Raw genomic sequence first — 27,513 nt, 5'->3', positions numbered from 1 at the left:
TCACAGACTGACCGAAATGTAAAACAAGTATTTTTGGTAACAGTTTTTGTTTCCTATGTAAAAAGCATGGAGGAAAGTTGGAGAAATCCAAAAGAATCAAGAGATGGAAAACAGCTGATGTTGAATGTTGTGTCCGAAGTAAAGGAAATGAGTAACCTGTTAACAATATTATTAAGAAAATATTTTGTAAGCAGAGCCATTTTACAAAGGAGAAAATGTAAATTCCTAGTTCATACTTCATAATTTGGGGTGGACAGTTGAAAGCAATATTTTAAAATAGTTTTGGGGAAAAAAGTAGTGGCTGGTAGTACCCCATTAAATAAGGGTCATTCTCAAATATGACATTCCAGACAAGGCCTTGGTTGCATACCAAATTTTCCAATTAGAGCCAGTAAAAAGGTGGTTAGATTCTTACTGAACCTATGCAAATAACTCTATTACCACCTAAAAGTAAGTGCGTATAATAAACGTTTCTGGATTTGGGAGGGGGTGTCAGGCAGGGAGAATATCATTTAAGAATATTCCATTTTAGTTCACAAAATCAGGATCTACTAAATTGTTATGGGTTCTTGGATACCTTACATAAGAGAAAGGGCTTCCTTTTATATCCAGAAAATACAACATTAAAACAACATCAACAACATTCCAAACAAATACCTACAATCATCTTTTATCAGTTCATTCAGTCCTGTGTAATTAAGTCTTGTTCTTCTGGATCTTAGGTTAGCAGTATCATGAACCTATCAGCTTCTTGACTACAAAGAATTTTGGAAATCTTGACTTAACCCACTGTACAGTCTTAAAATTGTTTAGGCAATGACGTCAGAAGCCTGTACCCAAGATCTATTCTTCAGAGTGTCAACAGTTTAAAGTATCTAGTACAGTCCTTTTCCATGGGCTCTGAGATCATGCTTCTTTGTTGAAGATGTAACTCTTGTCTGGCCTGCAGCTCATCGCAGAGCCTTTGGGGAAGTATCTGAGTAATAAAACTATCTGTAGATGCCAGAGACTTAAAATGACCATGTCAATTACAGAAGAGCGTTCATAACCAGACTGATGCAACTGACAAAGAATTTTGGTTATTTCAATGTCATGCAAAACAAAGAGGTATCCAAGAAAATAAATAAAGCTTTAGTCAACATATCTATACATATAATGATTAAGGCCATTTTCAAAGATAATAGTGAATATGACATTTGATTTATAATAACAGATGAGCACGCTTTTTTTTACAGAGGAAATATTCTTGAAATATGCAAAATTCCTGAGTCATAATATATATATGCAGTATACTAAGAACATACACAAAATGTATCAACAATATTGAGAGATTCAGAGTAGGTCTTAAACATCAGTATTTTAATAAAAACCCTATAGATAAGTCTGATGTTTATCCCTAAATGAAAACCAGTGGTCTCTATGTGAGGTCCAAATGAAAGAAGTGAGGTTCCAAGTAAGTAACCATTTAAAATAACTGAAATTATGACTGGTCACACCACATTCCTGTTGCTAACATGAGACAATGCACCATCAGGATGCTGATAAATAGAAACACTGACAAATCTTCAGGGACTTCCCATAATATTTATAGTAATATATTTATAGTAATTTATAGTAAAATATTTATAGTAATACTATTTTACCTATATAAATCTAACCTAGGGAAGACAGAGCATCTTTTCTGATTTGAATGACTCTTTCCATGAAACTCAAAGAATAACATAACAAATAAAACCTAATTATCTTTAACACCTCTCTTTTATAGGTTAAAAGAACAAATCTTTGGATTTTAGAGAGGCAAAACCCATTAAGTTGTCAGGAGATTTCAACAGTTAAGATAGGATCATGGGTACCTAAGAAACAATGGTTGGCTTCATTTCAAAGTGACAACAAAACATCTAAAAATAAGCGTGACTGTAAAGAACCTTAATTCTTTCCTAAGTAAGGAGATTGTTTGCTTTTTAAAAATAATCAAGAACATAATAAAGTTAACATAAAGCACAGAAAATTATCCTGTTAAGACAACCTTATGCAATCTAGACAGTTTACACAGAAGAAAACGTTTCATGTTAGAGGAGAAGGCAATAAACAGTAAACCAAGGAAACGAGACCATCAAAACTGGGCAAACTTTGCAAAGACTTTAACACACTTCACAGCTTTCAGACTCAGGTTTTATAAACCAAAGCAAATAAAATGTATTTCTGGACAGAAAGTAGAATAGTGGTTGCTAGGGTCTTTAAAAAAAAAAAAAAAAAAGTAAATGCAGAAATCCCAAATTCTACCAGGCCTGGTATGAAAATTGCCTTCTCAGTGGGCATAAGACTCTTGAGTGGGGCTCAAAACAGATAAACAAATGAAAATAACTGGGGAGTTTTGTTTAATGGGTACAGGGTTTCAGCTTGGGAAGATAAAAAATTTCTGGGGATGGATGGTAGTGATGGTTACTTAGCATCATGAGTATACTTAATGCTATTGAACTGTACATTTTAAAGTGGTAAATTTCCAAGTTATGGTCTTCATTTTATATTCTGGAACAAATTTATACGTTATTATAAGATCCATCTCAGGGCATCTGCAATGTCAGAACTAGTTGTATAATATTCTTAAGATGTTATTAATATGCAGTGCATTCATTTTTGCTATCTTCAAGTGATTCAATAAATAACTATTTCTCAATTTCAATTTCTAATATGTAAGTGTTGATAGTTAAGACCCCCCTATCCCCGCCCCACAGTTTCCAACATATACACACAAAGCTTAAGTTTTAAATTACCTAAAGCTCTTGGAAATTATCTTTAAGCTGACACAGTACAAAACAAAATTACCACTGAAATAAAACGTTTTTAAGAATAATGATTCAATTTAGCTATGCACAAATTTCCATTTTTTTCATAATCTTAAGGATTATGAGTAACGTTAACTTATTTGATGATCAGTAAAATCTGTATAAGTTTAGAAAAAAAAGTATCCAAGTAGAATACTGTTAGGAATTACACTTAACACTAATAAATCAGAGAAAACATAGCTATTATTAAACCCCAAATATTAAACTAATTTCATTTTGTGAAGATGTATTTAAATTTGTGTACTTGAATTTTTAAAAGGTTATTGAGTTGGTGTAAGAATATATATTTTAATGTAGCACTTTTAAAGTATTAGAAGTTTAGTTTCACTGCTTTCTGAGAATTTTAGGAATATTTGCTTTATGCACATATTTATCCCTATTAGCCAATCAGAAAAGAACTCTTTGTAATCAAATATATTAATACCTCTAGTGCTGAAAAATATTATACAGTCATACAATGAGAGATGAAAACCTTTCTAGGGGCGCCTGGGTGGCGCAGTCGGTTAAGCGTCCGACTTCAGCCAGGTCACGATCTTGCGGTCTGTGAGTTCGAGCCCCGCGTCAGGCTCTGGGCTGATGGCTCAGAGCCTGGAGCCTGTTTCAGATTCTGTGTCTCCCTCTCTCTCTGCCCCTCCCCCGTTCATGCTCTGTCTCTCTCTGTCCCAAAAATAAAAAAAAAACGTTGGAAAAAAAAAAAATTAAAAAAAAAAAAAAAAAAGAAAACCTTTCTAAACTACAGACACATACACATACAGAGACAGATAAAGAGATAAATTTCAGTCAAAAGTAATAAATATAGGAGCACCTGGGTGGCTCTGTGGTTGAGCGTCCAATTCTTGATTTTGGCTCAGGTCATGATCCCAGGGTTGTGGGATTGAGCCCCATGTCAAGCTCCATGCTTAAGATTCTGTCACTCCCTCTGCTCCTGTCTCCTACCTGCGTTTTCTCTCTCTCTGTCTGAAGAAAAAAAGTAAATGCAGAAATCCCAAATTCTACCAGGCCTGGTATGAAAATTGCCTTCTCAGTGTGACTCTTGATTGGGGCTCAAAACTGACAAACAAATGAAAAGGACTAACAATCCAGATTCTCCATTGTCTCTCACCCAACAGAAAATAGATTTCTATAACCCATTAACCCAGTTATAAAGATCACCAATGGTTAGACCATAAGAGCAGATTCTCCCATCACTGCTGCTACTAATGAGTACTGGCTATAAATGAACCAAAACCAAAACATAAATTAATAAAGAGGAAAATTTAAATTAGGAAAATAGCAAAGATGCCCTGTCACTTTGGATACACCTCCCAAGAGCCAAGAAGAGATATGCCCAGGCTTAAGCAGCCCATAGGAAGTGCACTTCTCTGGTTTACCTGGCTGTCAGATGAATCCATTGGGCCTTTTGGGCAAAGACCTCCAAAACTGTAAAAAGGTCATTTTCAAAATAAAAGTACGACTCTCCTGCACATATGCATATTAAAGATTCTTTTGTTTTAATGTTTTATTTTTGAAAGAGAGAGAGACAGAGTGCAAGCTAGGGAGGGGCGGAGAGAGAGGGAGACACAGAATCTGAGGCAGGCTCCAGGCTCTGAGCTGTCAGCACAGAGCCTGATGCAGGCTTGAACTCAGGAACCAATCATGACCTGAGCTGAAGTCGGATGCCTAACTGACTGAGCCACCCAGGTGCCCCTTAATGGTTTTCTTTAACTCATTAATGAGGAAGCAGATGAGACGTTATAACCAGTTTAAAGGGGAATCCCTTTAAATCCCTTGTGTGTGTAGAGGGGGTGGGGAGTGGTGTCCGCGTCAGGTGTTTTGCATTGCTATTACCTACAGCTCTGAACTGTAAAATAGCTCCAATAGAATTAGAATCAGGTAGTGGGAAGGATAGTATTATTGAAGCTCCACGTTTTTCCTGTATAAGGTTATCATTAAGATTGAGATGCTGATGCCACTCCATATGCTAGGAAAGATATGGTCCTACTGGACCGGCCTATACTTCAGCCACTCCCAGGTACCACCTCATTACTCCAGAATTATGTTTACCTCCCTCCTCCAAGCCCAGCTAGCCCCATGGCTTTCATCTAACCAGGCAGGCACTCCTACCTCGCACCCACATTTTCACCAGCCTGGACACTCACATGGGAAAACAACAACAACCTTTCTCCCATGTTTCACCTTTCTCCCATACTTCTGAATCCTGATGCGAATAGCTGAAAATTAAAATATGTATTTTTAAACTTGAATTTGTTTAAAAATCCCAACTTTAGCTCCAACGTAAAATGAAAATACCCATAAATCTAAAAGTATTTGCCTTAAATGGCTTTCAACAAGAAAAATAGAAGGATTCTCTTATTTCTCTGAAGCCCAATTCAGAGTCATGGTAAATTGTCCAATCTCATTCCTAAGTGGTTAAAAAAAAGAAAAAAGGAATCCTCCTCCAAAATACTGTAATAAACTGTTAATAAGGACAGAAAGACAAAAAGGAAGGCAACTTGTCACTCATATGTTTAAAATAATGCTCGAAAAAGGTAGAGATGCTTCCTTCTCCTCCGGGGGCTTTAAAATGAAATCCCGAGGGTGCATAGCTAGAGCTAGAAAGCACATGTTAAAATGAGAGATGTCTTGGATGCAGCCAGGTGCAGCCGAGGCCCAGGGAAAAGGAGAAAATAGTAAGTGACAGTTCCCCTTAGTTCAAGGCAGTTTGTAAGACCACCTACAAGACCAGCAAAGCAGCTAGTTGGTGACAGTCTTGTGACCCTGAGATTAACACCGACTCCTCAACCCCTCAAGGTCTGAGGTTTGAGGAATTTGAAAAAAGACTTTGGGAAAAAATAGTTGAAGCACTGTGGCCTTCCCTCCCCACTGCCTCCCTGGGAGGCTGAGCCTTTCCTCATCTCAAGTCTCCGGAGAAAGGGCTTTCAAAGATTAGTTGGAAAACAGTGTTCCTTAGAATTGAGAGGGCCAAAGCGACTGGTATGGGACCCATGCCAGAGAAAATTAAAAGCAAAAGGCCGTGGCTAGAGTCCGGGATGAGGAGTGTGTGTGTACACCATTAAACGCAGAACAGAAAAGAGCTTGCACCCCGTGGGTCTCCTGGGGGAAGGGAGAATATAAGCATGAGGGTTTTTTCAAGGAGCCCCTGCCCAGGTGGGCTTCCCACCAGAGGCTGCTAAGCAACAGGGGCTGGAATCAAATGCAGAAGCCAGCAGAGCAAGTGGCGAGCAGAAGGCGGCGTTGTCATCCAGTGTTGTCCCTGGAACTTAAGTTCTGAGTAAGAGGAGTCTGTATTGAACACCCACCGAGGTCCTGGAACACCACCACCAAGCACTTCAGTTCCCCTAAAGGCCCTTCTTCCTCTTATTCTTTCCTCCTTTTACCTCCACCCCAAGTCCTGTAGGACCCACACCCTAGAGGGAGTGGAGGGGCAGCAGAAGCATTAGGTGGGAAAGCAAACAAGCCAGCTGTACCACTCTGCTCCTCTGGCCCCTACTTCCCTCTCCCTCATGTCAGGTTTCCAGCCTGAATCAGCCTGGCTGGGGAAGTAGAGGAAGGGGAAATATTTGCCTTAAATGAAGTTCAGAGTTTTAACTATTACATGGGACTGGACATTTCAGTGACTGAAATGAGACTATTTTATGACTAAAAGTGACTTTTTTTTCTAAGGGTGTCTGGAAAAACTACAGGGACCTACCTGAGAAACCAGCTTCTGAGCAGAGAGAGCAGGAATGAAAGTGAAGCTGTTTTATGATCACACCCTATCAAGGCTACCTTTTTTTTTTTTTTTTTTTAAACATAATGGCTATACAAGTTTGCTCCAAAGAGGACAGACAGCCTCTTTCCCAACCTCTAATAAGCCAACCACTATTGCCCTAAAAAGGTTCTGCAGGACTTGAGAAATTTCCATCCAAGCATATCCAAGCTGGAAAAACACCCTGCAGGCTTTAAGAAACTTGTCAACCACAAAGGACACAGGAGCCAAACAGGAAAATAATAGCATGGTTTCACATCTCTTTGGGGGGTCTTCTTATTTTGAATATTCCATGAGATTCCTCAGACAGGAAGTTCTAGAGCTAGCTTTACCAGAGGAGGAAAAAACCCAACAACAATGCTGGCTCATCCAACTGGTCAAAACCATGGAGAAATCAAACCATACCAAAGATGCAACAAATTCTAAAAAGTCACTCACAAGGCAGTTCCTTGTATTTTCTGAGACTTATATCCTAGGAGGCATGCCAAGGAACCTTTGGGTGAATTCCAGAAACACTGCACCTTGGGAGTGGCAGGCAGACACCAGCTACAGCTAGAGCCCCTGTCAGTCTCTCTGCTGAGAGCAGTAATGTCCTCAAACCAATCTCTGATACAAGTTATAGGTTGAGGAAAAAATTAGCTTCAAGGACCATGTGCGTACACAATTTCAGTGTAAGCTATGCTATTTATTTCTAACCACAGTGAATGGGTGCATTTACTAATGCAATAGGCGCATTACCATCATTTTTCCCTCCATAATATCTCCAAGTATCTTAAAACATATGTGATGAAGAGGGGCTTACGGAGTTACAGGTGCCGATGATTTCAACATTCCTTCAAAATCTACCGTTTACCTGTATACGATAACCTATCATACTGGGATGGGTGATTTTTTAAATCACTAGGGTACCTGTAAAGAGCAGATGTCAGGCTGCTTACGTGGAATCCCTGCAGGACTACCATAGCAGAGACTGCATGGGCTCAAGCAGCCAAGGAATTCCTGTACAATAACCAGCATATGCAAAAAGGGGGGAAATTCAGCAACTTGGGCTAAAAATGAACTTGGATCTGAATAACTAGAGAGGAAGAATTCAAAAATTGAATCCTATGTTTCAGTATTTCTCAAACTTGAGTGTGTAGAGTAATTACCTGGGGGTTTTGTTAACATGCAGGTTCTGATTTAGAAGGTCTGGGGATGGGCCTGAGAGTCTTCATTTCTAACAACTTTCCAGGGGATGCTGACTCTTACTGAAGGGAATAAGTTGAAGACAGACAAGAGGGAAAAATGGAATGACATGGAGGATCGGAAGGCCAATACTCACCCCTGGTCATGCTCCGAGGCCACTTCCGGGGGAGTACTTTTAGATTCTTTAGCAGCTAAATCTTCTTGGAGGAGGCTGTTGCAGAATCCCCGCAGGAGAACAGTACCACCCCATTTATCTTGGATCTGTGTGGCGTGGAGTCAGGAGTAGGGTGTCCCCTACATTTGGAGGAAAATGTCATGGCTCCTGGCTAGTGAAACCCTAGCAGCAGTGACAGCAGTGTTCTAGGAGAGTGGAGTACTCCAAGGCGTGGAATGGATGAACAATGGCAAACGCCACACAGGAATCCATGGATTGCATGCATGAGACATCACTGGTGAGTCCCAGACATGAATTTCTTGTGGCGGGGGAAAGGGGGAGTGGTTTAATGGGCATAAGAGGTAGAGAAATATGTGACCTCTCAAGAACCACACGTGTGCTCTGTAAGAGCCAGCACTCAGAGGGCATTGTGGCAAGCTGCTTCAGCCAGAGAAGCAGAAACCTCCTGCAGAGAAGGGAACACAAAAGCATCACCCCATCAAGGAAGGCAGCACTTGCCTGTTTGCTTTTCCTTCTTCCCCAACACTAGACGGAAGAACTTTTTTTTTTTTTTTAACGTTTATTTATTTTTGAGACAGAGAGAGACAGAGCATGAATGGGGGAGAGTCAAAGAGAGGGAGACACAGAATCCGAAACAGGCTCCAGGCTCTGAGCTGTCAGCACAGAGCCCGACGCGGGGCTCGAACTCACGGACCGCGAGATCATGACCTGAGCCGAAGTCGGCCGCTTAACCGACTGAGCCACCCAGGCGCCCCTAGAGGGAAGAACTTTAAGATGTGGGAGTACCTGAGACTCAGACTGTGCCCCTTTCTCTCCTCCTCTCTACTCTGATAATATATATATTTAAAATGTTCAACATTTTTTTCTGTGATTTTACAATTCTGGAATCCACTTTTTTTTTTTGCATTTTCTTATCAATTTATAAGACCTCTTTAGGTATATTAATAAAAGGAGAACTTTCTTGTGGAAAAAAGCCCAATGGCTTGAATCTTAGAGGTGATTCGTTATTAGCAACAGTAATAATGGCAGCTAACTTTTATCAGCCACTATTTTCTAGATACTGTTAGATGTTTTACTGTTAGATGCTCTTATAAATCCTCCTCACAACCCTGTGAGGTAGGAACTGTCCTCTCAATTTGACAGGAAAAGGAAACTGAGATTTAAGCAGTGTAGACCACTTGTCCAGTGTGTCCCAGTCGGTAAATACTGACATCAGGATTCGAACCCAGGCACAAGCTCTGGAAAAGGAGGCAGGAAAGGCATTAGGGTCTTGAGAATTCAGAGGATCTTGGAGAAGCTTAGAGTCCCTTTCCCTGTCTCTTTAAAATAAATATGGTGAGAAATTGCCCTGGGCTAGGTACTGAGCAGAGAATGGGGAGGGAAGCAGACACAGCCACAGAGCTTACTGTGTGACCGAAGAGAGCCACAAACACAAATAAGAATGTCATCTTAAGTATTTGTGTGAGCTATGAAGAAAAATTCAAAGGGCATCTACAGAGGAGTGGAGGACCATTTAGACCAAGTGAGTAGGAAAGGCTTCTCTGAATGAGAAGTATATAAACAGAGACCTGACAAATGAATAAGTTAGTCAAATAAAGTAGGGAAAAACATTCTGGGCAGAGGAAATTGCTGTTGACAAAAAGTATTCCAGGACTTTTGAACACATGAAAGGTGCAGGATAGGTGGGGAGGGACTGGAGTAGGCAGGGACGTATTTAAAATCCCAGGAGGGGATCACAGGGTCTCTACTCACTACTGGGGTAGATTAGTGAGTTTCGGCATTTGGGGGCTTAAGTTTCGGGATTTGCCAGTCAGTTATGGGGTCAGAAAGCCCTCTCTCAAGGTGTGAGGATCAGGGTCCTGAGGCAGAGGTCCTCATCTTGGGTTTTCTCTGACTCAGAGGCTCCTAGTCTCATGGTAGGGTTTTCAGGTTTCTGCTCCCTCTGCCCACCCATCCTCTCAACCCTAACCTTGTAAGATCTTCTGCACTATGTTTTCAAATTGTTCGTTCATTTCCACCTGGCCCTTTTTCACCTTCCTGTCCAGGCATTTCCCCTGTACTTAGGAAAGGAACAGCTCAGTTTTCTTGCTTTCACTAGAACCAACTTGGGCATTTTATACCTTTATTCCTTTGCTTAAAACTATTTTTCTTTCCTAGAATTCCATTTCCTATTTATAATTCACCTGAAAAAATTCTGGAAGTCTAGACAGTAGTCTAGTTTAGAGTGTACTTCCTTTACAAAGCTTTCCCAGGTCCCTGACCATCAGAACTCCTATTTTGTATGCTATTGGCCATCCGATGGTAGCCTAGCCTCTTGCCTGAAAATATTTTATGCACATTTATGTCTCTAAGTTAGTGAGCCTGTCCAGACATGAGCCATGTTACATCCATACCTTCACAGGTCCAGCCTCTTATTTGTACTTTATTCTCCCCTTTCCTACAGCAGGAAATATTTATTCACTCAGATTAATCAGTAGCTTGGCCAGTTATTTAAGCCTCACCTCCTAGCTATAGTCCTACTCTTCTACGAAGGTGAGAATCACCTGGGTGCTTGTTAAAAAGTCAGATTCCCGGTTCTACCCTAAACCTAAGGAGTCCTGCTGTTCACAGGAACAGACCCCAAAACTGTATTACTAACAACTGCCTCAGGGAACCCTTATCATGACAGAGTTTGGGAAAATTCTACTGAGTATTATTTAGGTAGGGGAATTATCAGGCACATCCTAAGCTAAATGTTTGTTCACTCACCTTCCCCCCCCCCCCCCCCCCAGCTGAACAGATGTTATTGCAATAGGAGTTGTTTTTCTGAAGCCTCCAGCCCTTCAAAAGGGAAGGAAGGAAATATGTTTTAGATATAGAAGTATTTCAAGATAGATGTTTGGAACTGGAGACCTAGAGAATAAATTTGCATAGAATAGACCAGAAACACAAATTTGGGAGAGAGCCTGTGCAGAACAGAAGCACCTAATTACACCAGGAATATAATTCTCATAATCATCCTTATAAAGTAGGTTTTATTATCTACATTTTGAAGATCAGGAGACTGAGTTTCAAAGCGGTCAAGTAACATAAGTCACAGAGCTAGTAAAGCATAAGAGCTTCCAAGTAATGTGTGATTATTCATTTAACAAATATATAATAGGTGTCTCCCATGTACTAAGCATGTTTCTTAAACATAATTTATCCTTTTCTCTAGCAGCTTTTAAGCTTTTCTTTTTTTCTTTGGTATTCTAGTTTGATTATGATGACTCTAGGTGTTGATTCCCTTTGTATTTGTTGGGATTCAGTGGGTTTTCTTAATCTGTGGCATTCTTGCTAGAGGCTGCCCTAAATTCTCTGCCACGTGTCTACTAACAAGACCAAGTAACTAACAAGACTGACACTTTTATAACATAACAGTCATGGGAATGACATTCTATCACTTTGCCATATTCTCTTGGTAAGATTAAAGTCGGAAGTCCCTTCCCTTACACTTGGGAGTGGGGTGGGAGATACCTTAGAGCCTGCTCACCACAGTCTATTAATAGACTCCCTACTTGGCCAGTCTGTGCCTCTGATTTTCGTACCCTGAGACTCATGATGCTGTCAAAGTGGTCTAATTTGGGGAATATGAGAGTGCCTTCAGGGCAAAAGTGGCTCCCATGCCTTCTTACCCATTCTTAAGTCTTCCCTTCACTTTTGGGCATGACAATTCCTTATTGTTTTGTCATCTCTTCATTGATCTTAAAAAAATACTTCTTATATTTTGTTCAGTTTTCCTGTTTCAGGTTGTTTTCAGCTATAGGGTCGATCCAAATAACATAGCCCACCATTATTGGGAAAAAGAAGTCCTGATTTAGTGTTTAGAAGATCCACACTCAGACTGCTGTTTGAGGAAGGCCTGTAAGGATGCAAGCATTGAAGCAGAAAGATTAAGTAGTTAGTTACTTTAATAATCCAGGTGAGAGATGATAGTGACTTGGTATAAGGTAGCAACAGTACAGAAACCTTGGACAGAAGGGGTAACAAACATTTAAAAACATGTACGGGGTTTATATCATTTTCTCTCAAGTGTAACAGTTAAGACTAGAATTATATAGAAGCTCGTTAGGACTCTGGATTCTACTAGGTGATGGTATATTCCAGCATTTTTTTTTACCCTTCAGTTCATTATGCTCCATTGCAACCCTACCTACCATCAGACAATCAGTTAAAACTCTATGTAGTCAAGCTATAAATTTTTAGAGGACAATCCCTGAGCTAGTGAATAGTAAACTTCCATGTACTCCATTGACAATGTAAAAGATTTTCCATTTTTCTATAGATAACAGTGGGGAAGTGCATCTCCAGCCTCAGAGGTGGATGCCCCCCAGAGTCCTCCTGAGAGAAGTCTCTTAAAACAGTCTGCAGCTTTGAATTGGGTTTGTGGTTTAAATATCCTCTCAGACACCCTTCTTTGTCTAGGTTTGAGAGGTTGGTGTGTTCTTAATAAGGTTCTTCAGGTCACTGACACTCTTGTGTTGCACTCTAGTGGTCTTTATGTTTCCTTCTGTTCACCCGACATCATCTTCATTTAGATGGTTTCAGCCAGGTTGGCCTGGGTTTTCTTGTTTCACCACCTCTGCTGTTCTGCAGTATTCAGCTGGGGCTTTGACAGGGACATTCCTATCTCTTCCAGGAGCCCACCCTGGCTCAGATTTAATACCCTAGACTCCAAGCTGTCTTCCCCCCAACTGTAGTTTGATCCCAGCTGTATTCCCTGACTTCATTTTATGCCACTTTCTGCCCTAGTTATTGTGCTCCAGCCTTTTGGGGCCTCTGTTTCCTCAACTCACCAAGGTCATTCCTGCCCTATAGACTCCATCCTCTATTCCATCCGCCTGGAAAGCTTTCTCTAGACCTTCCTGTACCTGGCTCCTACCCACCATCCCAAAGTCCCTGAATCCTCTCTTGTGTTCATCATCAAAAGATTAAAGGAACACCTAAGTTATACAGATCCTGCGTACCAATCAGAAGAAAGGTCAAGCACATTGTAGAACAATAGGGAGGGCAGGCAAGCCAGTTTAAGACACAGATAGGCTGTAGCACTGCCTCACCCCTGAAAACAAAGGAATGGCCGTTTTGCTTGTGCATATTTGATACCACTAACCAGTGAGTCCTTTATAGCTCTGCTATGGTCGGAATGTTTGTGTCCACCCAAAATTCATATGCTGAAATTAACCCCCCAAAGTGATGGTATTAGGAAGTGGGGTCTTTGGGGGTTATTAGGTCCTTTGGGCAGAGCCCTCATGAATAGGATTAGTACCCTTAGAAAAGAAGCCAAAAGGAAGCTCCCTTGCCGTTTCCACCATGTGGTGTTATAGAAAAAGATAGCCATCGAGGAAGCAATCTCTCACCAGACATGGAACCTGCTAGCACCTTGGTCTTGGACTTCCCAGCCTCCAGAACTGTAAGAAATTTCTGTTGTTTATAAGCCACCCAGTCTATGGTATTCTATTATGGCGGCCCAGACAGAGTAAGCCTCCCAATTTCTAAATTGATGCCTGATAGAGGGGTCTCAGAGATGCTATAGAGGGACCTGGAGACCTCAGGCCCAGGGTAGGGGTATCTGCCTCCTGGGCTTTATCAATGAGAAGGTAATGATTTTTTTGAGTCTGGAGACTTTATTTTGTGGGCTCATCAAGTCATCACCTCTGTGTTACCTCTTGTCGCAGAGTCGCCTCCTGGTATAATTATCTTTATTTCAGACTGCCTGATACCGGCTTCACTAAAATCTCAACCAACCTATTGTTTCTACTCAGTCATTTACTTGATCTATGACTCTGGGCAAATCATTTCACCTGAGTTTAACTTGTTTGCCTGTAAAAAGAGGGCAAGGCAACCATCTCATGATCTTACCAAGGCTGTCGCAGGGACTGGATTAGAAGATGGGAAAGCACTTTGAAAGGGTTAATTACACATTATGTGATTGGGAGGTAGGATTATTACAGTTATCTGCACTTTGCCAGCTCAAAACAATTACAACCTAACTCTGTAATAGTTTCAGCAGTGTCTTCCAAGTCCTGCTGAGTGAGGTCTGCCAGTCATCAAAACATATTAGAATTAAGGCTTACCCAGGCAGCTACTTCTGGACTCCACTGGAACACTTGTTTTCCTGTCCCCGGTGATCGACCCTCCCTGCTGGAGTGAGCACAGAGGCTCTCCTCCAAAATCCTCTTTTACTCCCTCAGGAGAACTTCCCATTCTCTGGCTTTCCTCTGCTCCAGGCCCATCGTTCCGCCTTTCCTATGGATCACCCAATCAAACCGCCCCTCCTTCCTCTCCGATTCCCCTCCTGGGCTTCCCATTCCTACAGAGCCTCCCTTGCGCTCACCTTCCTCCCCTCTCTGCCGCTTCCCTGTCTCCCAAAAGCCTATTTCAGCCAGCGATCGCTCCGTGCTTCAGCTTCTCTCCCTCTCATTTCAACCGTTCCCGGCTTCAGCCGTTTCCCGCGCGCGGTTCGGGTTCTCCCCACCGGGCGTTGTAAGTTGAAAGCTCTCGCGCGCCGGTGGGCGCGAGCCCAGGGGGCGGGGCGAGGTTAGGGCGGGGCGACCGCAGCCGAAAAAGGCGCGGATGCTTTATCCCTGGGGCTGCCCTAAGAGAGGTGACCGTACCAGCGGGAACCCGAAGATGTATGGCAGAGCCTGGCACCGAACCACCTCCCCTGAGGACGCCTCGTAACTCTGCGGCTCCTCCTGAACTGGCTTGGGGCGGTCTCTCCTTCAGGCCTTGCCCTTGCGAGGACTTAACAGAGACCAGGCCAGCAGGACCCAGTACCCATCCATGGGAGCCGTCTGGATGAAATAACTTATTTTATAATTGCTTTACTAACTGGTAAATTATAACTGTTACAATTAAAGTTAATATTTGAGGAAAACACTATGCTGATAATGAAATTGTACCTTTGTAAGCACCAGCAGTGTTTGCTTCTTTGGAGACCAAAATTTACCTCCAGAAGCTGACCATCCAAGTTGGACACTTCCATAGAAAAGAGGCCTAGGGTACCTCCCAATAAAGATTACACTTTGAATATAGGCATACAATTTTGCTCCCCTTTTAAACCCCACCAAAACCACAGTAAACGGATTTTTTCAACTAATGCATTATTTGCAATATGAGTGAAACTGAGAGGAAGCTAGGAAATAGGATTTCCTCATCCTTCTAGGCCAAGATGTAGAATGCATCCCCATATCCTATGCTCTGTTACCCTCTGGTGCCATGCTGAGCATTGCCCTGATCCCCGAACTGACTTTAAAGGGATTTTTATTTTAGTTATTTATTTTTTTTCAAGGGATTTTTAAAGTCATAAATCCTCAGAGATGGTGAGAAAAAGAGAAATGACAACATTTTTGGAACTAAAAAATAGATGGACAGGTGTCTAATGATTTAATAGAGCCTATAACTGTACAGGGTAAGCCAAGAACTCCACAACTAAATGATAGATCCCTCAAAAGGCTTAGGATTTGATGTTCAAGGTATCTCTGGAAATGGGGTAGAGGGAAAATAAAAGAAGATTGATTGAAAGCTGTTGAAAAGAAGGTACTGCTCTTCTAACTAGGCAGAAGCAGGAGATCTGTCTGGAGAAGATAAAACTGAAGGTCTTTCAGGCATAGTTGAAGCCAGGGAGACCACAAATACTGGACACTTAAGTACACATGAGCACATTAAAGGCCTGGTAGCCACCCCACTCCACCCTGCAGTCTTCCTCCACTGGCTCCCCAGGTGATGGGACCCAGGACTTTATTTTCTGTTCATAAAATAGGAAAAGTTTTCTCTAGGTGATCTGACCAGCCTAAGAGGAAAGACTTAAAGATCCCGGCATCTGGAGTTCTCCAACAGCCCAACCAGGTCACTCTACAATAAAGCTCCAAGTTGACAAGCTCCATCCACTGCTCAAAACTGCCCATCAGCTGTTAGTCCTCCACTTTTAAATTAAATCCTGTCCTACTGTGAATAGGACTGACATGTATAGCCAACAAAATTCCAAAATTGACAGCCACTGTGCAAAGCTGAACTTTGAACTTCACAGAACACCACCTTCAAAATATTGGTTAAAAAAAAAAATCCCAACCTATAATTATATACCTGGTTAAATTATGAAACCACTGTGAGGCTAGAATTAGGGATATATAGACAAGTTTTCAAAAATTTACCTTCCATGCATCCTTTCTCAAGAAGCAATTAGACTATGTTATGGCTGGGACTAAGGTAAAGTAAGTGAGGTGCCTTAGGTGCAAAATTTAAAGAGGTACCAGAAAATTTAGCAATTAAGATAAGGAATTTTTAAATGTCATATTGAGGAAAATACAAATTAATGCAAAAAAAATCCATGATGAAAAAAAAAAAACATCAGAAGGTGAAATAAAGATAGGACCCAACAGGGCTGGGATTATGGTGCAGGGAGTGGGGCTAAGTAATGCAAGTGCAGGTGTGGGTCCTGCCTTTATTAAACGTTTTGATATTATGTTGGTTATACAAGTTAACCCTACTTTATGTGGGACAGGACTACATAAAGACATGAATACAAGGAGGTGAGCATCATCGTAGATCACTTTGGAGGCTAGTCATCACGATAACAAAAGTTACGTGACAATTTTATTGGGTAGAAAGGGGAGTATAGGAGTATGTGTTTCTGGTGGGCTGGTGGTAGACATGAGAATTAATTCCTCATATTCCATCGTGGATAGTCAATACATAATACTGCCAAACAGAAGAACCGAGAAATAATGTTAGCATGTTATGAAAAGATATGGGGATAGGGGCGCCTGGGTGGCTCAGTCGGTTAAGTGTCCGACTCTTGATTTTGGTTCAGGTCATGATCTCATGGTCATGGAATCGAGCCCTGCATGGAGCTCCGTGCTGGGCCTAGAGCCTGCTTAAGATTCTCTCTCTCTGCTCCTACCCTGCTTGCATGCTTATTCACACTCCTGCTCTCTTTCTCTCAAAAAAAAAAAAAAAAAAAAAAAAAAAAAAAGATACAGGGATAAATACTAAAAAAAATGATAAAAGATTTGAAAGTGATTCCTTCTGGGGAAGGAATATGGGAGAGGAGCAAGACAGGGGGCTGGGGACTGCTATTTGCCTTAGTGTTGTAGAACTAGTTGACTCTCTATGTTTTGTACCCATATGACTACTAAACAATTATAAGTAAATGTTTGACATTTCAAATGAAAGTCTCTGAGGTACTCATCATGGGGAAGGCAGAAGTTTGTTGGACTTTATTATATGATGTTATGACTAAGCATTATTTTTACTTTGGGTTACATACGGAGGTGGGTGCTAGAATTGTTTTAATGTTGGGGCTTCCAACAATCTTCCTGGGCTTGTACGTTTTCCAGGGGAGATAGCTTCTCCATCTCTTGTGACCCTCACAACTACATAATAAGGCATGAACTATCCCCGGATGAGGGATACTGTCAGATGAGGGAAACTGAGGTTCAGAAAGGGAAAGTAACCAGTCAGAACTAAAGGTTACATAGTTAGTAAGTGGCATTGAGGTAGACTGGGTACCAGATCCTTCCAGTAAGACCAGTTTTCATACCAGGAAACTGCCATTAGCTCCCTATACTGTAGCTTCCTGTTGGTCTCCTCTGGCCAGATCTCCACTATTGCTGTCTAGTTCTGGTTTGACCTGTACCAGCATTCCAAGTTTGTGTGTGTGGCATGTCCCTGACATGTGTGCAGGGTCCTCCACCTCTCTGACTGCAGGAACTAAACATTCCAGGCTTAAAGCCAGACTTCTCTGCTTCAACGACCCCATCGCTTTTGCTCTTGCCTTTTCGGGGCTGAACTACAGAGCCACACATGTAGGTGGCCTGGGGGCTGCTTCAAATGCCCTGAAGAGCTGTTCATTACTTCAGGGCTGACTAATACTGCTGCATTTGGAAGCATTGGGGAGTTACTTCTGGTTTGAGGAAAGGGATCCCCCCACCCCCAAACTAAGTTCCACCTGGAAGGCCCTGCCCATCTCCAGGTGAGGGCTTTGCATCTGCCTCTCCCTGCCCACACACAATGTTGTAGCCCTGTTTCTTGAAACATAGATGGGATCATGTATCTGATTGGGAATATCTTATGTTTCTGGCTTTCTCATGTTGCTTACAGCTTACTTGTTTCACCCTGGGAAATTGGACACCTTATCACTCAAACCAGCCTCATCGTTCAAATGTATACTTCTCAAGATCCCTTCCATGTCTTATCTCTTATTACTTATATGCCTAGGTGGGTTCTGGGACTCAAAAGTGTTTGATTAAGACAAAGTAGTACTTCACTGGGCCTAATCAGTAAGCTATTTTCTTCCCTCAAAATGTGGCTACATGACTGGGTTAGATTCTGTTTCCAGAAGACTCACCCTACCAAGGGGGAGGTGCTGATCTTTGTGCATGATGAAGAAGAATCTGCTGACCAAGTGTCTTCTTAGGTTTGGGGATACTGAATAAGGCTCAGAGAATAAGAAACAGCTAAAGGAACATTGCTAGAATCTGCAATGAAGGCCACCATTTCCAGGAGGTCCCCCCTCTAGGCATTATATCCCAGCAACAAAGATTTGATCCCAGCTGGCTCCTGCTTTCTTCCCCAACCTTTATGCTTGCTTTCCTCTCCTCTCACTTGTCCTCTGCCAGAAATAACTCCAAGGAATGAAGTCTGTCCACAAAACATCCTTGCTTCTCACTAGTGAGACCTGACTAACCAGAGTGTACAGTCATCCAAGACCCTGGCTTGAGTTGTCTATAGGAGGGGCCAGCTTTTGGCCTAGGCTCCTTCTTGTGCATGTTCACTTTGATGCTTCCCCTTCTCTGATTTGACCTCATATCTGAGACTTAGCTAGGAAACCTTCCTTCTTAGAAGGTTTGAGGGGGTGAGATTTTCAGGACAGTTGTCCCCATCTTGTTTGGGGAAGTGAATCTTCAGGGGCTTTCCTCCGGGGATGGTGATGCTAGAAGTGGGGCTCACTGAGGGATGCAGGTCTGCAGAATAATAGACTTACTTGTTTTTCTACTTTGAGCCCTGAGAAGAATCCTGCCTGAGTGGTTCCAAATCGCTCCCAACTTTCCAGCCCTGAATGACTGAGATCAGAATCAGGATGCATACTGAAAAGAGCATGGGCTTTGGGGTCAGGCACATATGGATTCAAATTCTGACTTCATTACATTCTAATACCATCTCTTAGCAGGCCCCAAGCTTCCTATTGGACCCAGAGTTCTGCTCCCTTCAGTTAGGGGTGGTCTCTGTCTGCAGAGGACCTTGTTTCCTACTGTTATTCCTGCATGCTGGTCTTAAAGCAGTCTTGAGTCTAACCCTTGTTATGCTATGTGCCTGATACAATGATAAGAACTTTTGAACATTGCTTTATGTAATTCTCAAAATGGCAGTGTGAATTACGATTCAGACATCGATTACAATGTGTTTTTTCCCCCCACACCACCAAGCAATGTTCTGACACCAGCTGGATGACCTACAATTTAACTCAATCCTGACATTATGTACCTAGAGATAGCATCAGATCCCACAGATTAAGCGCTAAGTCATACAAGACTGCCCCTGACTTTAGATGCCAGTTGGAAGTCCTCGTAGTTACCTGTGCTTCTCACTAACTGGCTATAGATTGGAGGTTCCAAAACCCCTTCCTTGATTTGATTAATTTGCTAGAGCATTCACAGAACTCAAGAGAGACATTTTACTTACTAAATCACCAGTTTATTATAAAAAAATGTAACTCAGAAACAGCCAGATGGAAGAGATGCACAGGGCAAGTTGTGGGCAAAGGACACGGAGCCTCCATGCCTTCTCCAAGTGGGACTTCTCCCCAGTCTCCACATGTTCACCAACCTAGAAGCTCTCCAAGCCCTGTCCTTTTGGGTTTTGTGGAGGCCTCATTATGTAGGCAGGTGTGATTAAATCTCAGACCATTGGTGCTTGAACTGAATTTCCAGCCCTCCTCTCCTCCTTGGAGGTCAGGGGCAGGGCTGAAAGGTCTAACTCTAATCATGTGATTGGTTCTTCTGGCAACCAGCCCCCCCCCCTTTTTTTTTTTTTGACAGCCCACAGAAATGAGTCTATTTATTCATAGAAGGTGGACATTAAACTAAACCCATACAACTGGGGGCACCTGGGTGGCTCAGTCCATTAAGCATCCAACTCTTGGTTTCGGCTCAGGTCATGATTCACGGTTTGTGAGTACCAGCCCAGCATCAGGCTCTGTGCTGACAGCATGGATTCTCTGTCTCCTTCTCTCTCTGCCCCTCCCCCCGCTCACTCTCTCTGTCTCTCTCAAAATAAATGAACCTAAAAACTAAATAAATAGCTGTATAAACCCATACAACTGATATATAAAACCAGTCAGCAAAGGAGATTAGATATTTTCAGTAACAGATGGAATGTTCCTGTAGGATAACACTTCCTTCTTTTGAGCCAGCAGATTTCTTAATGTGTTCTTTCTTTATTTTTATTTTTATTCAAATTAGTTAACATACAGTGTAGTCTTGGCTTCAGGAGTAGAGCCCAGTGATTCATCTCTTACATATGACACCCAGGGCTCATCCTGAAAAGTGCCCTCCTTAGTGCCCATCACCCATTTAACCCATCCCCCTCCTCCAGCAACCCTTAGTTTGTTCTCTGTAGTTAAGAGTCTCTTAAGGTTTGCCTCCCTCTCTGTTCTTAAAGTGAGCTAGAGGCTTTAGGAAAGTCAGTTCATCAACAAGTCAAAAAGCACCTTTTGGGCTCTCATCACTTAGGAAATTCCAAGGGTTTTAGGAACTCTGTGCCTGGAGAGGGGGTAAAGACCCAACGTATATTTCTTATTATAAATCACATTTCACAGAAGTTAACGTAATTATTTTTGTTTTATAGCTGAGACTGAGACTCACTGAAAGAACTTGCACAAAATCAACTTTTAAAAGGCAGGCCAGGTCTACTGGAACCCAGGTCTTTAAGCCTTGAAAGACAATGCAGCATGCCTGGAAAAAGAAAAGGTTTTGGGAGCAGACACCTGAGCTCAGTGTTGCCTCAGGACTTCATGTAAGTCCATTAAGCTTTCTCAGCTTCACCTTCCTTTTCTGTCAAACAAAGAGAAATGTTGTGTAGGAGAGAATGAAGTGAATTGGTATATGTAAGATGACTGTCACGCTGCACTGAGAAGCTCCACATTTCCCACCCCCTCTGTCACCCCGCCTTCTAGCCCAGGCTGTCATTTTCTCACCACATTATGCTGTTCCCAGCCCAGTGTGGGAAATCAGGCAGGAACACAAGTCAATATGATAGAAGAGAGAAAGCAGTAAGTACTACAGGAGCAGACAAGCTTTGTGAGGATGACCAAGAAGGACTTCTGGGAGGCAGCGATATTAAATTTAGACCTGAAATGTTTGACAGATTTTAAGAGACAGAAAATGGATGGGAGGTCCCTGAGATTCCATATCTGGTAACTAGACAGGGCTTGGGGGAGGGGGTAAGGTGATGGATGTGTAAGTATCTGGTAGACCAAAGGGCAGCACTGTGTGCGAAATGGTGTTATTCAGGCCATGCTTTTGTGCTACCTTCTAGGCTAGCCCTGGGCCACAGGTACTTCAGCTCACACTGGACTTGGAGCCCGACCCCACCCAGCTTCCCACTGCCATCTGGTGGTCATCCGGAGCCCAGGGCCCAGCTCCTGATGGGCCTTCATCAACAATCTCCTTCAGAGTGCTGCAAAGCCTGTGGGCAACCCTACTTCCGCCCCTGAAAAAGTTGGCATGAGAGAGAAAGGCCCAATATCTTGCCTCCAGTAAGTCGGACCAGCTGGGATTCTATTTTTAACCTGCACTGTTGTAGTTGACAGCTTGGAACGCCTTCTCCCTCCTTTTCTTCCTGCATCCTGCCTCTTGCAGCCCAGGGCCCTGTAGAAAGGATGGATGGGAGCAGCCTCAGCACTGGTAAACAAAAGACCACTCTCCTTTCTCATTGTCCTTCACCTGGCCTTTGTCCAGCCTAGTTAGTGGGTGGAGTTAGAGGTGTTACTGGCTGTGAGGTTAACAGAGGCTTAAATCTCTGGGCTTCTCACTGCATAGGCGCCTTCCGTGGCCCTGGTCAGTGTCCTGGCAATTTTGTATCTGTCATTTTGTATTCTTTTTCTTAAAAAGGGCACCCGGTTTTATAAGCTCCAGGCCCCACAAAACTTGGGTCTGCCTCATGATGGGTATGGCTTGTTTGCCATCTGAGCTTAGTGTCTACTTCAATAGGATTATTTCTGTCTTGTTCTAATTTATTGTATGACCTTGAACAGCTTTCTTTCCTGCTCTGGGTCTCTATTTTCCCATCTGTTACAAGACAAAGTGTCAAGAAACCCTCTCACTCTATCATACTTCTGATTATCCATGTATATCCCTGGTGAGGTCACCTGTTCTTCCCTACCTGTCATTGTGTGTGTGAAGGGATGATGTTGCTGTCTCTGCCTCTCTCTGGGGCTGGATCAGTCTCATAGTCAAAAGGAAGCCTGGGCTCTGGGATTCCTCTTATTCAGATCCAGCATTCTCCCCACCTTTGTTGCTGGCCAGTAAAGGTGCTTCCATGGGGCAGAAGCTTGGCCAGATTCTGACACCAGAGAAGAGTGCATTAAAAAAGTTCCTACTCTTTAACTTGTACACTTATGATCTGAGTCCTGGTATTTGAAACACACATTGAATAAACTGAGTCTTATTATACAGTGCTTCCACTTACATTTCAATAAAATTTTAGTAATTACCTATTAATATAGTACCTTAGCAATGGCACCACTTTAGGAGAATGCTTAGGAATCATGATGTGTCATGGATATTCCGCCTGCCACCCCCATCCCCAGCTACTATGTATGACACTAGTGTGTAGGTGGGTCCAGGATGACAACCCAGACAAAATACCCACATCCCCATTTAGCCTCAGACCATGGGCATTTTGGCAGGGGGTCATGCACAGGAGAGACCGTGGAAGAAGGACCCAAGAGGGAGAATTCTACAAAATCCCATGCCTCCTCACCTGCCCGCCCCCCCCCCCCAAAAAAAAAGTCCAGAAAGGAAGTTCAGGAGGAAGCCAAGTCATTTATTATTTCTTGAAGAGTTTGGGTGATGGAGGAGGGTCAGGGCCATAGAATTTAACTGGAAAGGAATGAAGGGACTTTTCAGTGCAAAACAGCCTGTTGGTCAGGGAGGTGTGAGATTAGGTTGGGTGGTATTTTTCAGTGCTGAAATGGGGAAGGGCACTGTGAGGTCAAACTGGGGGCGGGGGGGCGGGCAGCTTGGAGCATCTCAGGAGTCAGTACCGTGCCAGGCTCCAGAGCCCTAAAGAATCAGTGCCATTACTATGTGTATATGAGAGGCAGGCCAGCCTCTCTCAGAATTTCCACTATGTACGGATAGTCCATTGCTAGGGATGCTGTGTCTGTGTGCGTCTAAAGTCAGTGCCCTGTTTCTATGTGCCAGGCTTGGTCCCATATCAAGAGTGTGCCTTATTTCCTGTGTGGGGATCTGGTTTGTTTCTTTTGTGTCAGGTAAGCCACTTTTGTGTGTGTGTTGGGATTAGTCCATGCTTTTTGGGTGTCAGTCTCCTGTGTCAGTGGGTCTGTGTCTCTCTTGTGTCTGGATGGGTCCCTACTTGTAGGAATTGGTGTGTTCCGCCTCAGCCCCCACTCCCTCTCTACCCCTCAGCCAGGCCCCAGCGTGCTGATGGTGGTGTAGCTCAGCCTGGACAGTGAAGCGATGGAGGGGGTGGGCGGGTCCTCATCTGGAAGAGGCCTGGGGCGAGCTCGTGGAGGCCTGGGGCAGCAGCGGGCACATGTCTCAAGGCAGGCCTGGCGAAAGCGACGGTGCATGAAGCAGTAGACCAGGGGGTTGACACAGGCTGAGGCGTAGCTCAGCAAGTGGATGAAAGAGATGGGCGCTCCCGAAAGCGCGCGGTGCGCACCAGAGCTGTCAAAGGCGCGCCACGTGTTGGCACTGTACAATGGCAACCAACACAGGAAAAAAAGCACAACGATCACCAGTAGCATCCGCACCACGCGCTTCTTAGCCAACAGCTTGGCCTGGTAGGGCCGGGGGCCACATCCTGGCCCAGGTGTGGGCGCCGTCAGCGCGGACAGCTCCAGGGTCTGACGAGAGCGCGGAAGCTGCACGTAACAGCCATCGCCATCCTCTCCAGCCAGCCCGGTCTCCGGCCGGCAACGCCCATTGGGTTGGGCAGAACCTGAGTACAGAGGGTAGGCTGTCAAAGCAGCAGGCTGGGTCCTCTCAACCTCCAGCCCAAGAACCACCAGACCCCGATTTCCAGCATCTGCGTGTCAGGCTCCTTTCTGCCCCACCCACTCTAGGCTCCACCCCTTCCCAAGGCCGGTGGTAGGGGTGGGGGCCGGGAGGGGAAGCTGGATATCACCCACCTGGTCCTGCCCCGCTCCGCAGCCCTCTTTGGCTTCTGACTCGGCTCTGGTTCTCATTGTCACTGTCTTCGTCAAAGCGAAGCCCTAAGTAGAGCTCACGGGAGATGAGCCCGTAGGCCACAGCCATAACCACACCCGGGACGAAGAACAAGAGCAGGAGCAGCAGTACGGACCTGGAGACAGAGCAGATCAATCACACGGGTATCTGTCCACCTGTAATCACAGATGGAAGAAGAGCAAGGGATCCTTTCTAGGGCTGGTGACCAGGCCCCTGAGGTAGAAGTAGGATTTGGGGGTCCTGCTGGGAAGGGCTAGAGAACTGGGGAGGGACCCCAAATGGGAATCACAGGGTGGTGGGTGAGGAGAGGGAATCAGAGTATTGGAGCAGCTGGAGGAAGATTCTGGGGAATGGTAGTAAGCAGCTGATGGAGATGGAGAGAGGAATTCCCAGGAATGGGCGCCCTCACCAGGTTTGGCGAACATGTGCACTGGGCCAGCGATGCACGCACTGCAGCACACGGGACCCTACTGGCTGTACGGCGGTGTACACGGGATAGGGCACCATGAGCAGTCCAGAGAGCATCCACGTGGCTATGATCACACGAGCTGCGTGGGACCGTGTCTGCCACACTCGTGCCTGCAGTGGTCGGCAGATGGCACTGTATCGCTCCAGGGCGATGGCCACAAGGCTTAGTGTGGACACGCTTACAGACACCCCTAAACAAGGGAAGAGGAAGGGGTCATTCAGGAAACTTGTACTACATACTCAACCAGTGATTTGCTCAGGCCCTACTGAGAAAGACCCCTATGTGCAGCAAGAACTTTAGGTAAGGAGGGGAGCAGGGGGTTGTCTCACCTACCCATGAGGTAGGAAACCGCCTTACAGACGACTGTGCCAAAGATGAATGTGCCCATGAGATTGGGCAGGAGGGTGAAGGGCATGCAAGCCACAGCCAGCAGGAGGTCGCTGACTGCCAGTGAGAGCAGGAAGGCGTTGGTGACAGTCCTCAGGCGGCGGCTCAGTCCCAGGACCACGATGATGAGCACATTTCCTCCAACACTCATCAGAAAGATCACTGCATAAAGGGTGATCCTGATGGCCAGCTCCAGTTCTGGGTAGGAAAACAGAGGGGTGGCAGCAAGGAGTCTGGCTCCCACTCAGCCAGACCCTCCAAGCCCACTTATTCCCCACATCTCCTACCCAGCTAGATCCCTCTGCATCCCAGGAATACCTCCTCCCACTCAGCGGATGGGTTCACTTGAATCCTTTAGGTTTCTAACCCCTTGAGGCTTAGGGAAATTGGCTTAACTCCTCCTCTCCTTGAGAAGGTCTGTCTCTTCTCAAGCTTTGCTTCAAATTCTCCCTTCTCTTTACAGCCAAGCTTCTTGAAAGGATTATTTGCATTTTCTCATTCACTCCTCAGTCGATTACAGTCCAGTGCCCGATCCATCTCCTCTCCGCCCCCCATCACTGTTTGGACACTTCTCAAGATCAGTAAGCTTTAACTGCCAAGTCCAAAGGTCTCTTCTCAGCCTATTCTACTTGATCTCCCTGTAGCATTTGACACTATTGATCACCCACTACCTTTTGAAACATAGGTCAGGTCAGGTCCTTATTGTCTAAAAAATCCCTCTTCACCTTCCCTGTACTGTCTGCAACCCTTTAGCATGTCTTCCAGATCCTCTGAGAACTGTCCTGTCTCACCTCCTCTTGCAATGCACCCACTTAAGCCACTGGATGACTCACTTTCTTGAAGGCATCATGCACCCTCATGACTTCCTCCATTGCTAACATTGATTTCTCAGCCTGGAATGTTCTTTCACCAACTGCCACTAATACCCTCCCCCCATCACAAATTGATTTTCTGTATCTGGTAAATTCCTATACACCACTGCCCATCAAGACTCAGATTAACTGCCCCCTCTTCTGTAAGGCCTTTCTGGATGCCTCATTTGGAGTTAATCTCCCCTTCCTCTGACCCATGAGTGTTCCTTACACATCTATCAGAATGCTTTTTATTTTCTACCTTGTATTTTAATTATCTCCTAACATTCATTTTCACTCAACAAACATTTACAGAGGACTCCCTCTGTGTTAGGCATTGAGGACAAAGAGATGGACATGACAAATTCCCTGCCATCTGAGAGCTCACAGTCCAGAGGGAAATTTGGGTACATAAATAGACAACTGCCACACAGTGGGATAAGGAGTAAAGCTGGGGGATATACAAAGTGTTGTGGGAGCTCACAGGAAGGACACTAGTGTTGCTGGGCTAGACAGAGGGCTGACTCCATTCATTTGTGTCATTGTCTATTAGGGGATGGATCCATCTTTGGGCCTCTATATCACAACCAAGCAGAGCCAAACAAAAGTGAATTGAATTAAGCTGGACTCAGTCACCCAAGCCCATGGCCTCAGCGTGAGAGACATGAGAGCTTGAAGGGAGAGAAGGCAGGGCCAGAGCCTTCCAGGTTGTGGGGAGGGAAGGGCTCAGAGCTGCAGCTCCCCCTTCTGCAGCCCCATACATTGACTCTTGTCTTAGGCTCTGAATTAAACTGTTCTTATAATGATAACCAACTTATTCAGAAACAGCTGTAGGCATCAAGTACATGCTATCTACAAGAGATTCCTGAACAGAACCCAGCAGTGACATTAGTTCTCAGATCACACAGTCAAGTCAGGTGTTGAATCAGAATAGCAGCTGAGTCTCCAGATCTCCAAAATGCTTTGCCTCCTGCTGCTCCCTCACCCCTCTGTCATTCATCATGCTGCCTCCTTCCCCAATCAAATCTCAATCTCAGTGCCTCTTTCTGCCTCTCTGTACTCCAGTGTGGCATTGTTCACTGTATTATTATGTTTAATTCTCTATCTCCTCCACTGGACTATGAGCTTCTTGAGGACAGGGGCAATGCCCAGATCATTCTTCTGCATATCCCTGGCACTTAGCATAATGTCCTGCAAATAGGAGGTGTTCACACATGCTGGCTAATGAATCTTGAACGAATCTCTTTCACTCTCCACACAAATGCACCTGCTTTGTCCTGCCCCATCCATGCTTCACCTCTGTGCCTCTAAAGCTCCAGCATGCCCTCCTCTCTGCCTCTGTCTCTTTGGAGACATGTCTCCCTTTCTGCAAGGAAGGCTTATGTGTAGCAAATTTGAGGT

General features: G+C 44.1%; 1 protein-coding gene and 1 long non-coding RNA gene across 2 annotated transcripts; one reads left to right on the top strand and one right to left on the bottom strand.

Moving 5' to 3' along the window:
- The first annotated feature begins 14,526 nt into the window (after window positions 1-14,526).
- Window positions 14,527-22,888, top strand: LOC125918167 (uncharacterized). The gene is made up of 3 exons (XR_007456388.1): window positions 14,527-14,806; window positions 20,819-20,986; window positions 21,509-22,888. It is a non-coding gene; the product is annotated as an uncharacterized LOC125918167 (long non-coding RNA).
- A 108-nt stretch (window positions 22,889-22,996) lies between these two features.
- LOC125918168 (gastrin/cholecystokinin type B receptor) lies at window positions 22,997-25,459 on the bottom strand (the record flags this gene model as incomplete). Its single annotated transcript, XM_049624200.1, has 4 exons — window positions 22,997-24,157; window positions 24,348-24,520; window positions 24,815-25,064; window positions 25,208-25,459. Coding segments are annotated over 4 exons (1,214 nt in total), but the record flags the coding sequence as incomplete, so codon positions are not given.
- Between the last annotated feature and the right edge of the window lie 2,054 nt (window positions 25,460-27,513).

This window comes from Panthera uncia, unplaced genomic scaffold (genome assembly GCF_023721935.1).
Source record: "Panthera uncia isolate 11264 unplaced genomic scaffold, Puncia_PCG_1.0 HiC_scaffold_512, whole genome shotgun sequence".
NCBI classification, from domain to species: Eukaryota; Metazoa; Chordata; class Mammalia; order Carnivora; family Felidae; genus Panthera; species Panthera uncia.
This window is presented reverse-complemented; position numbering and strand designations above follow the sequence as displayed.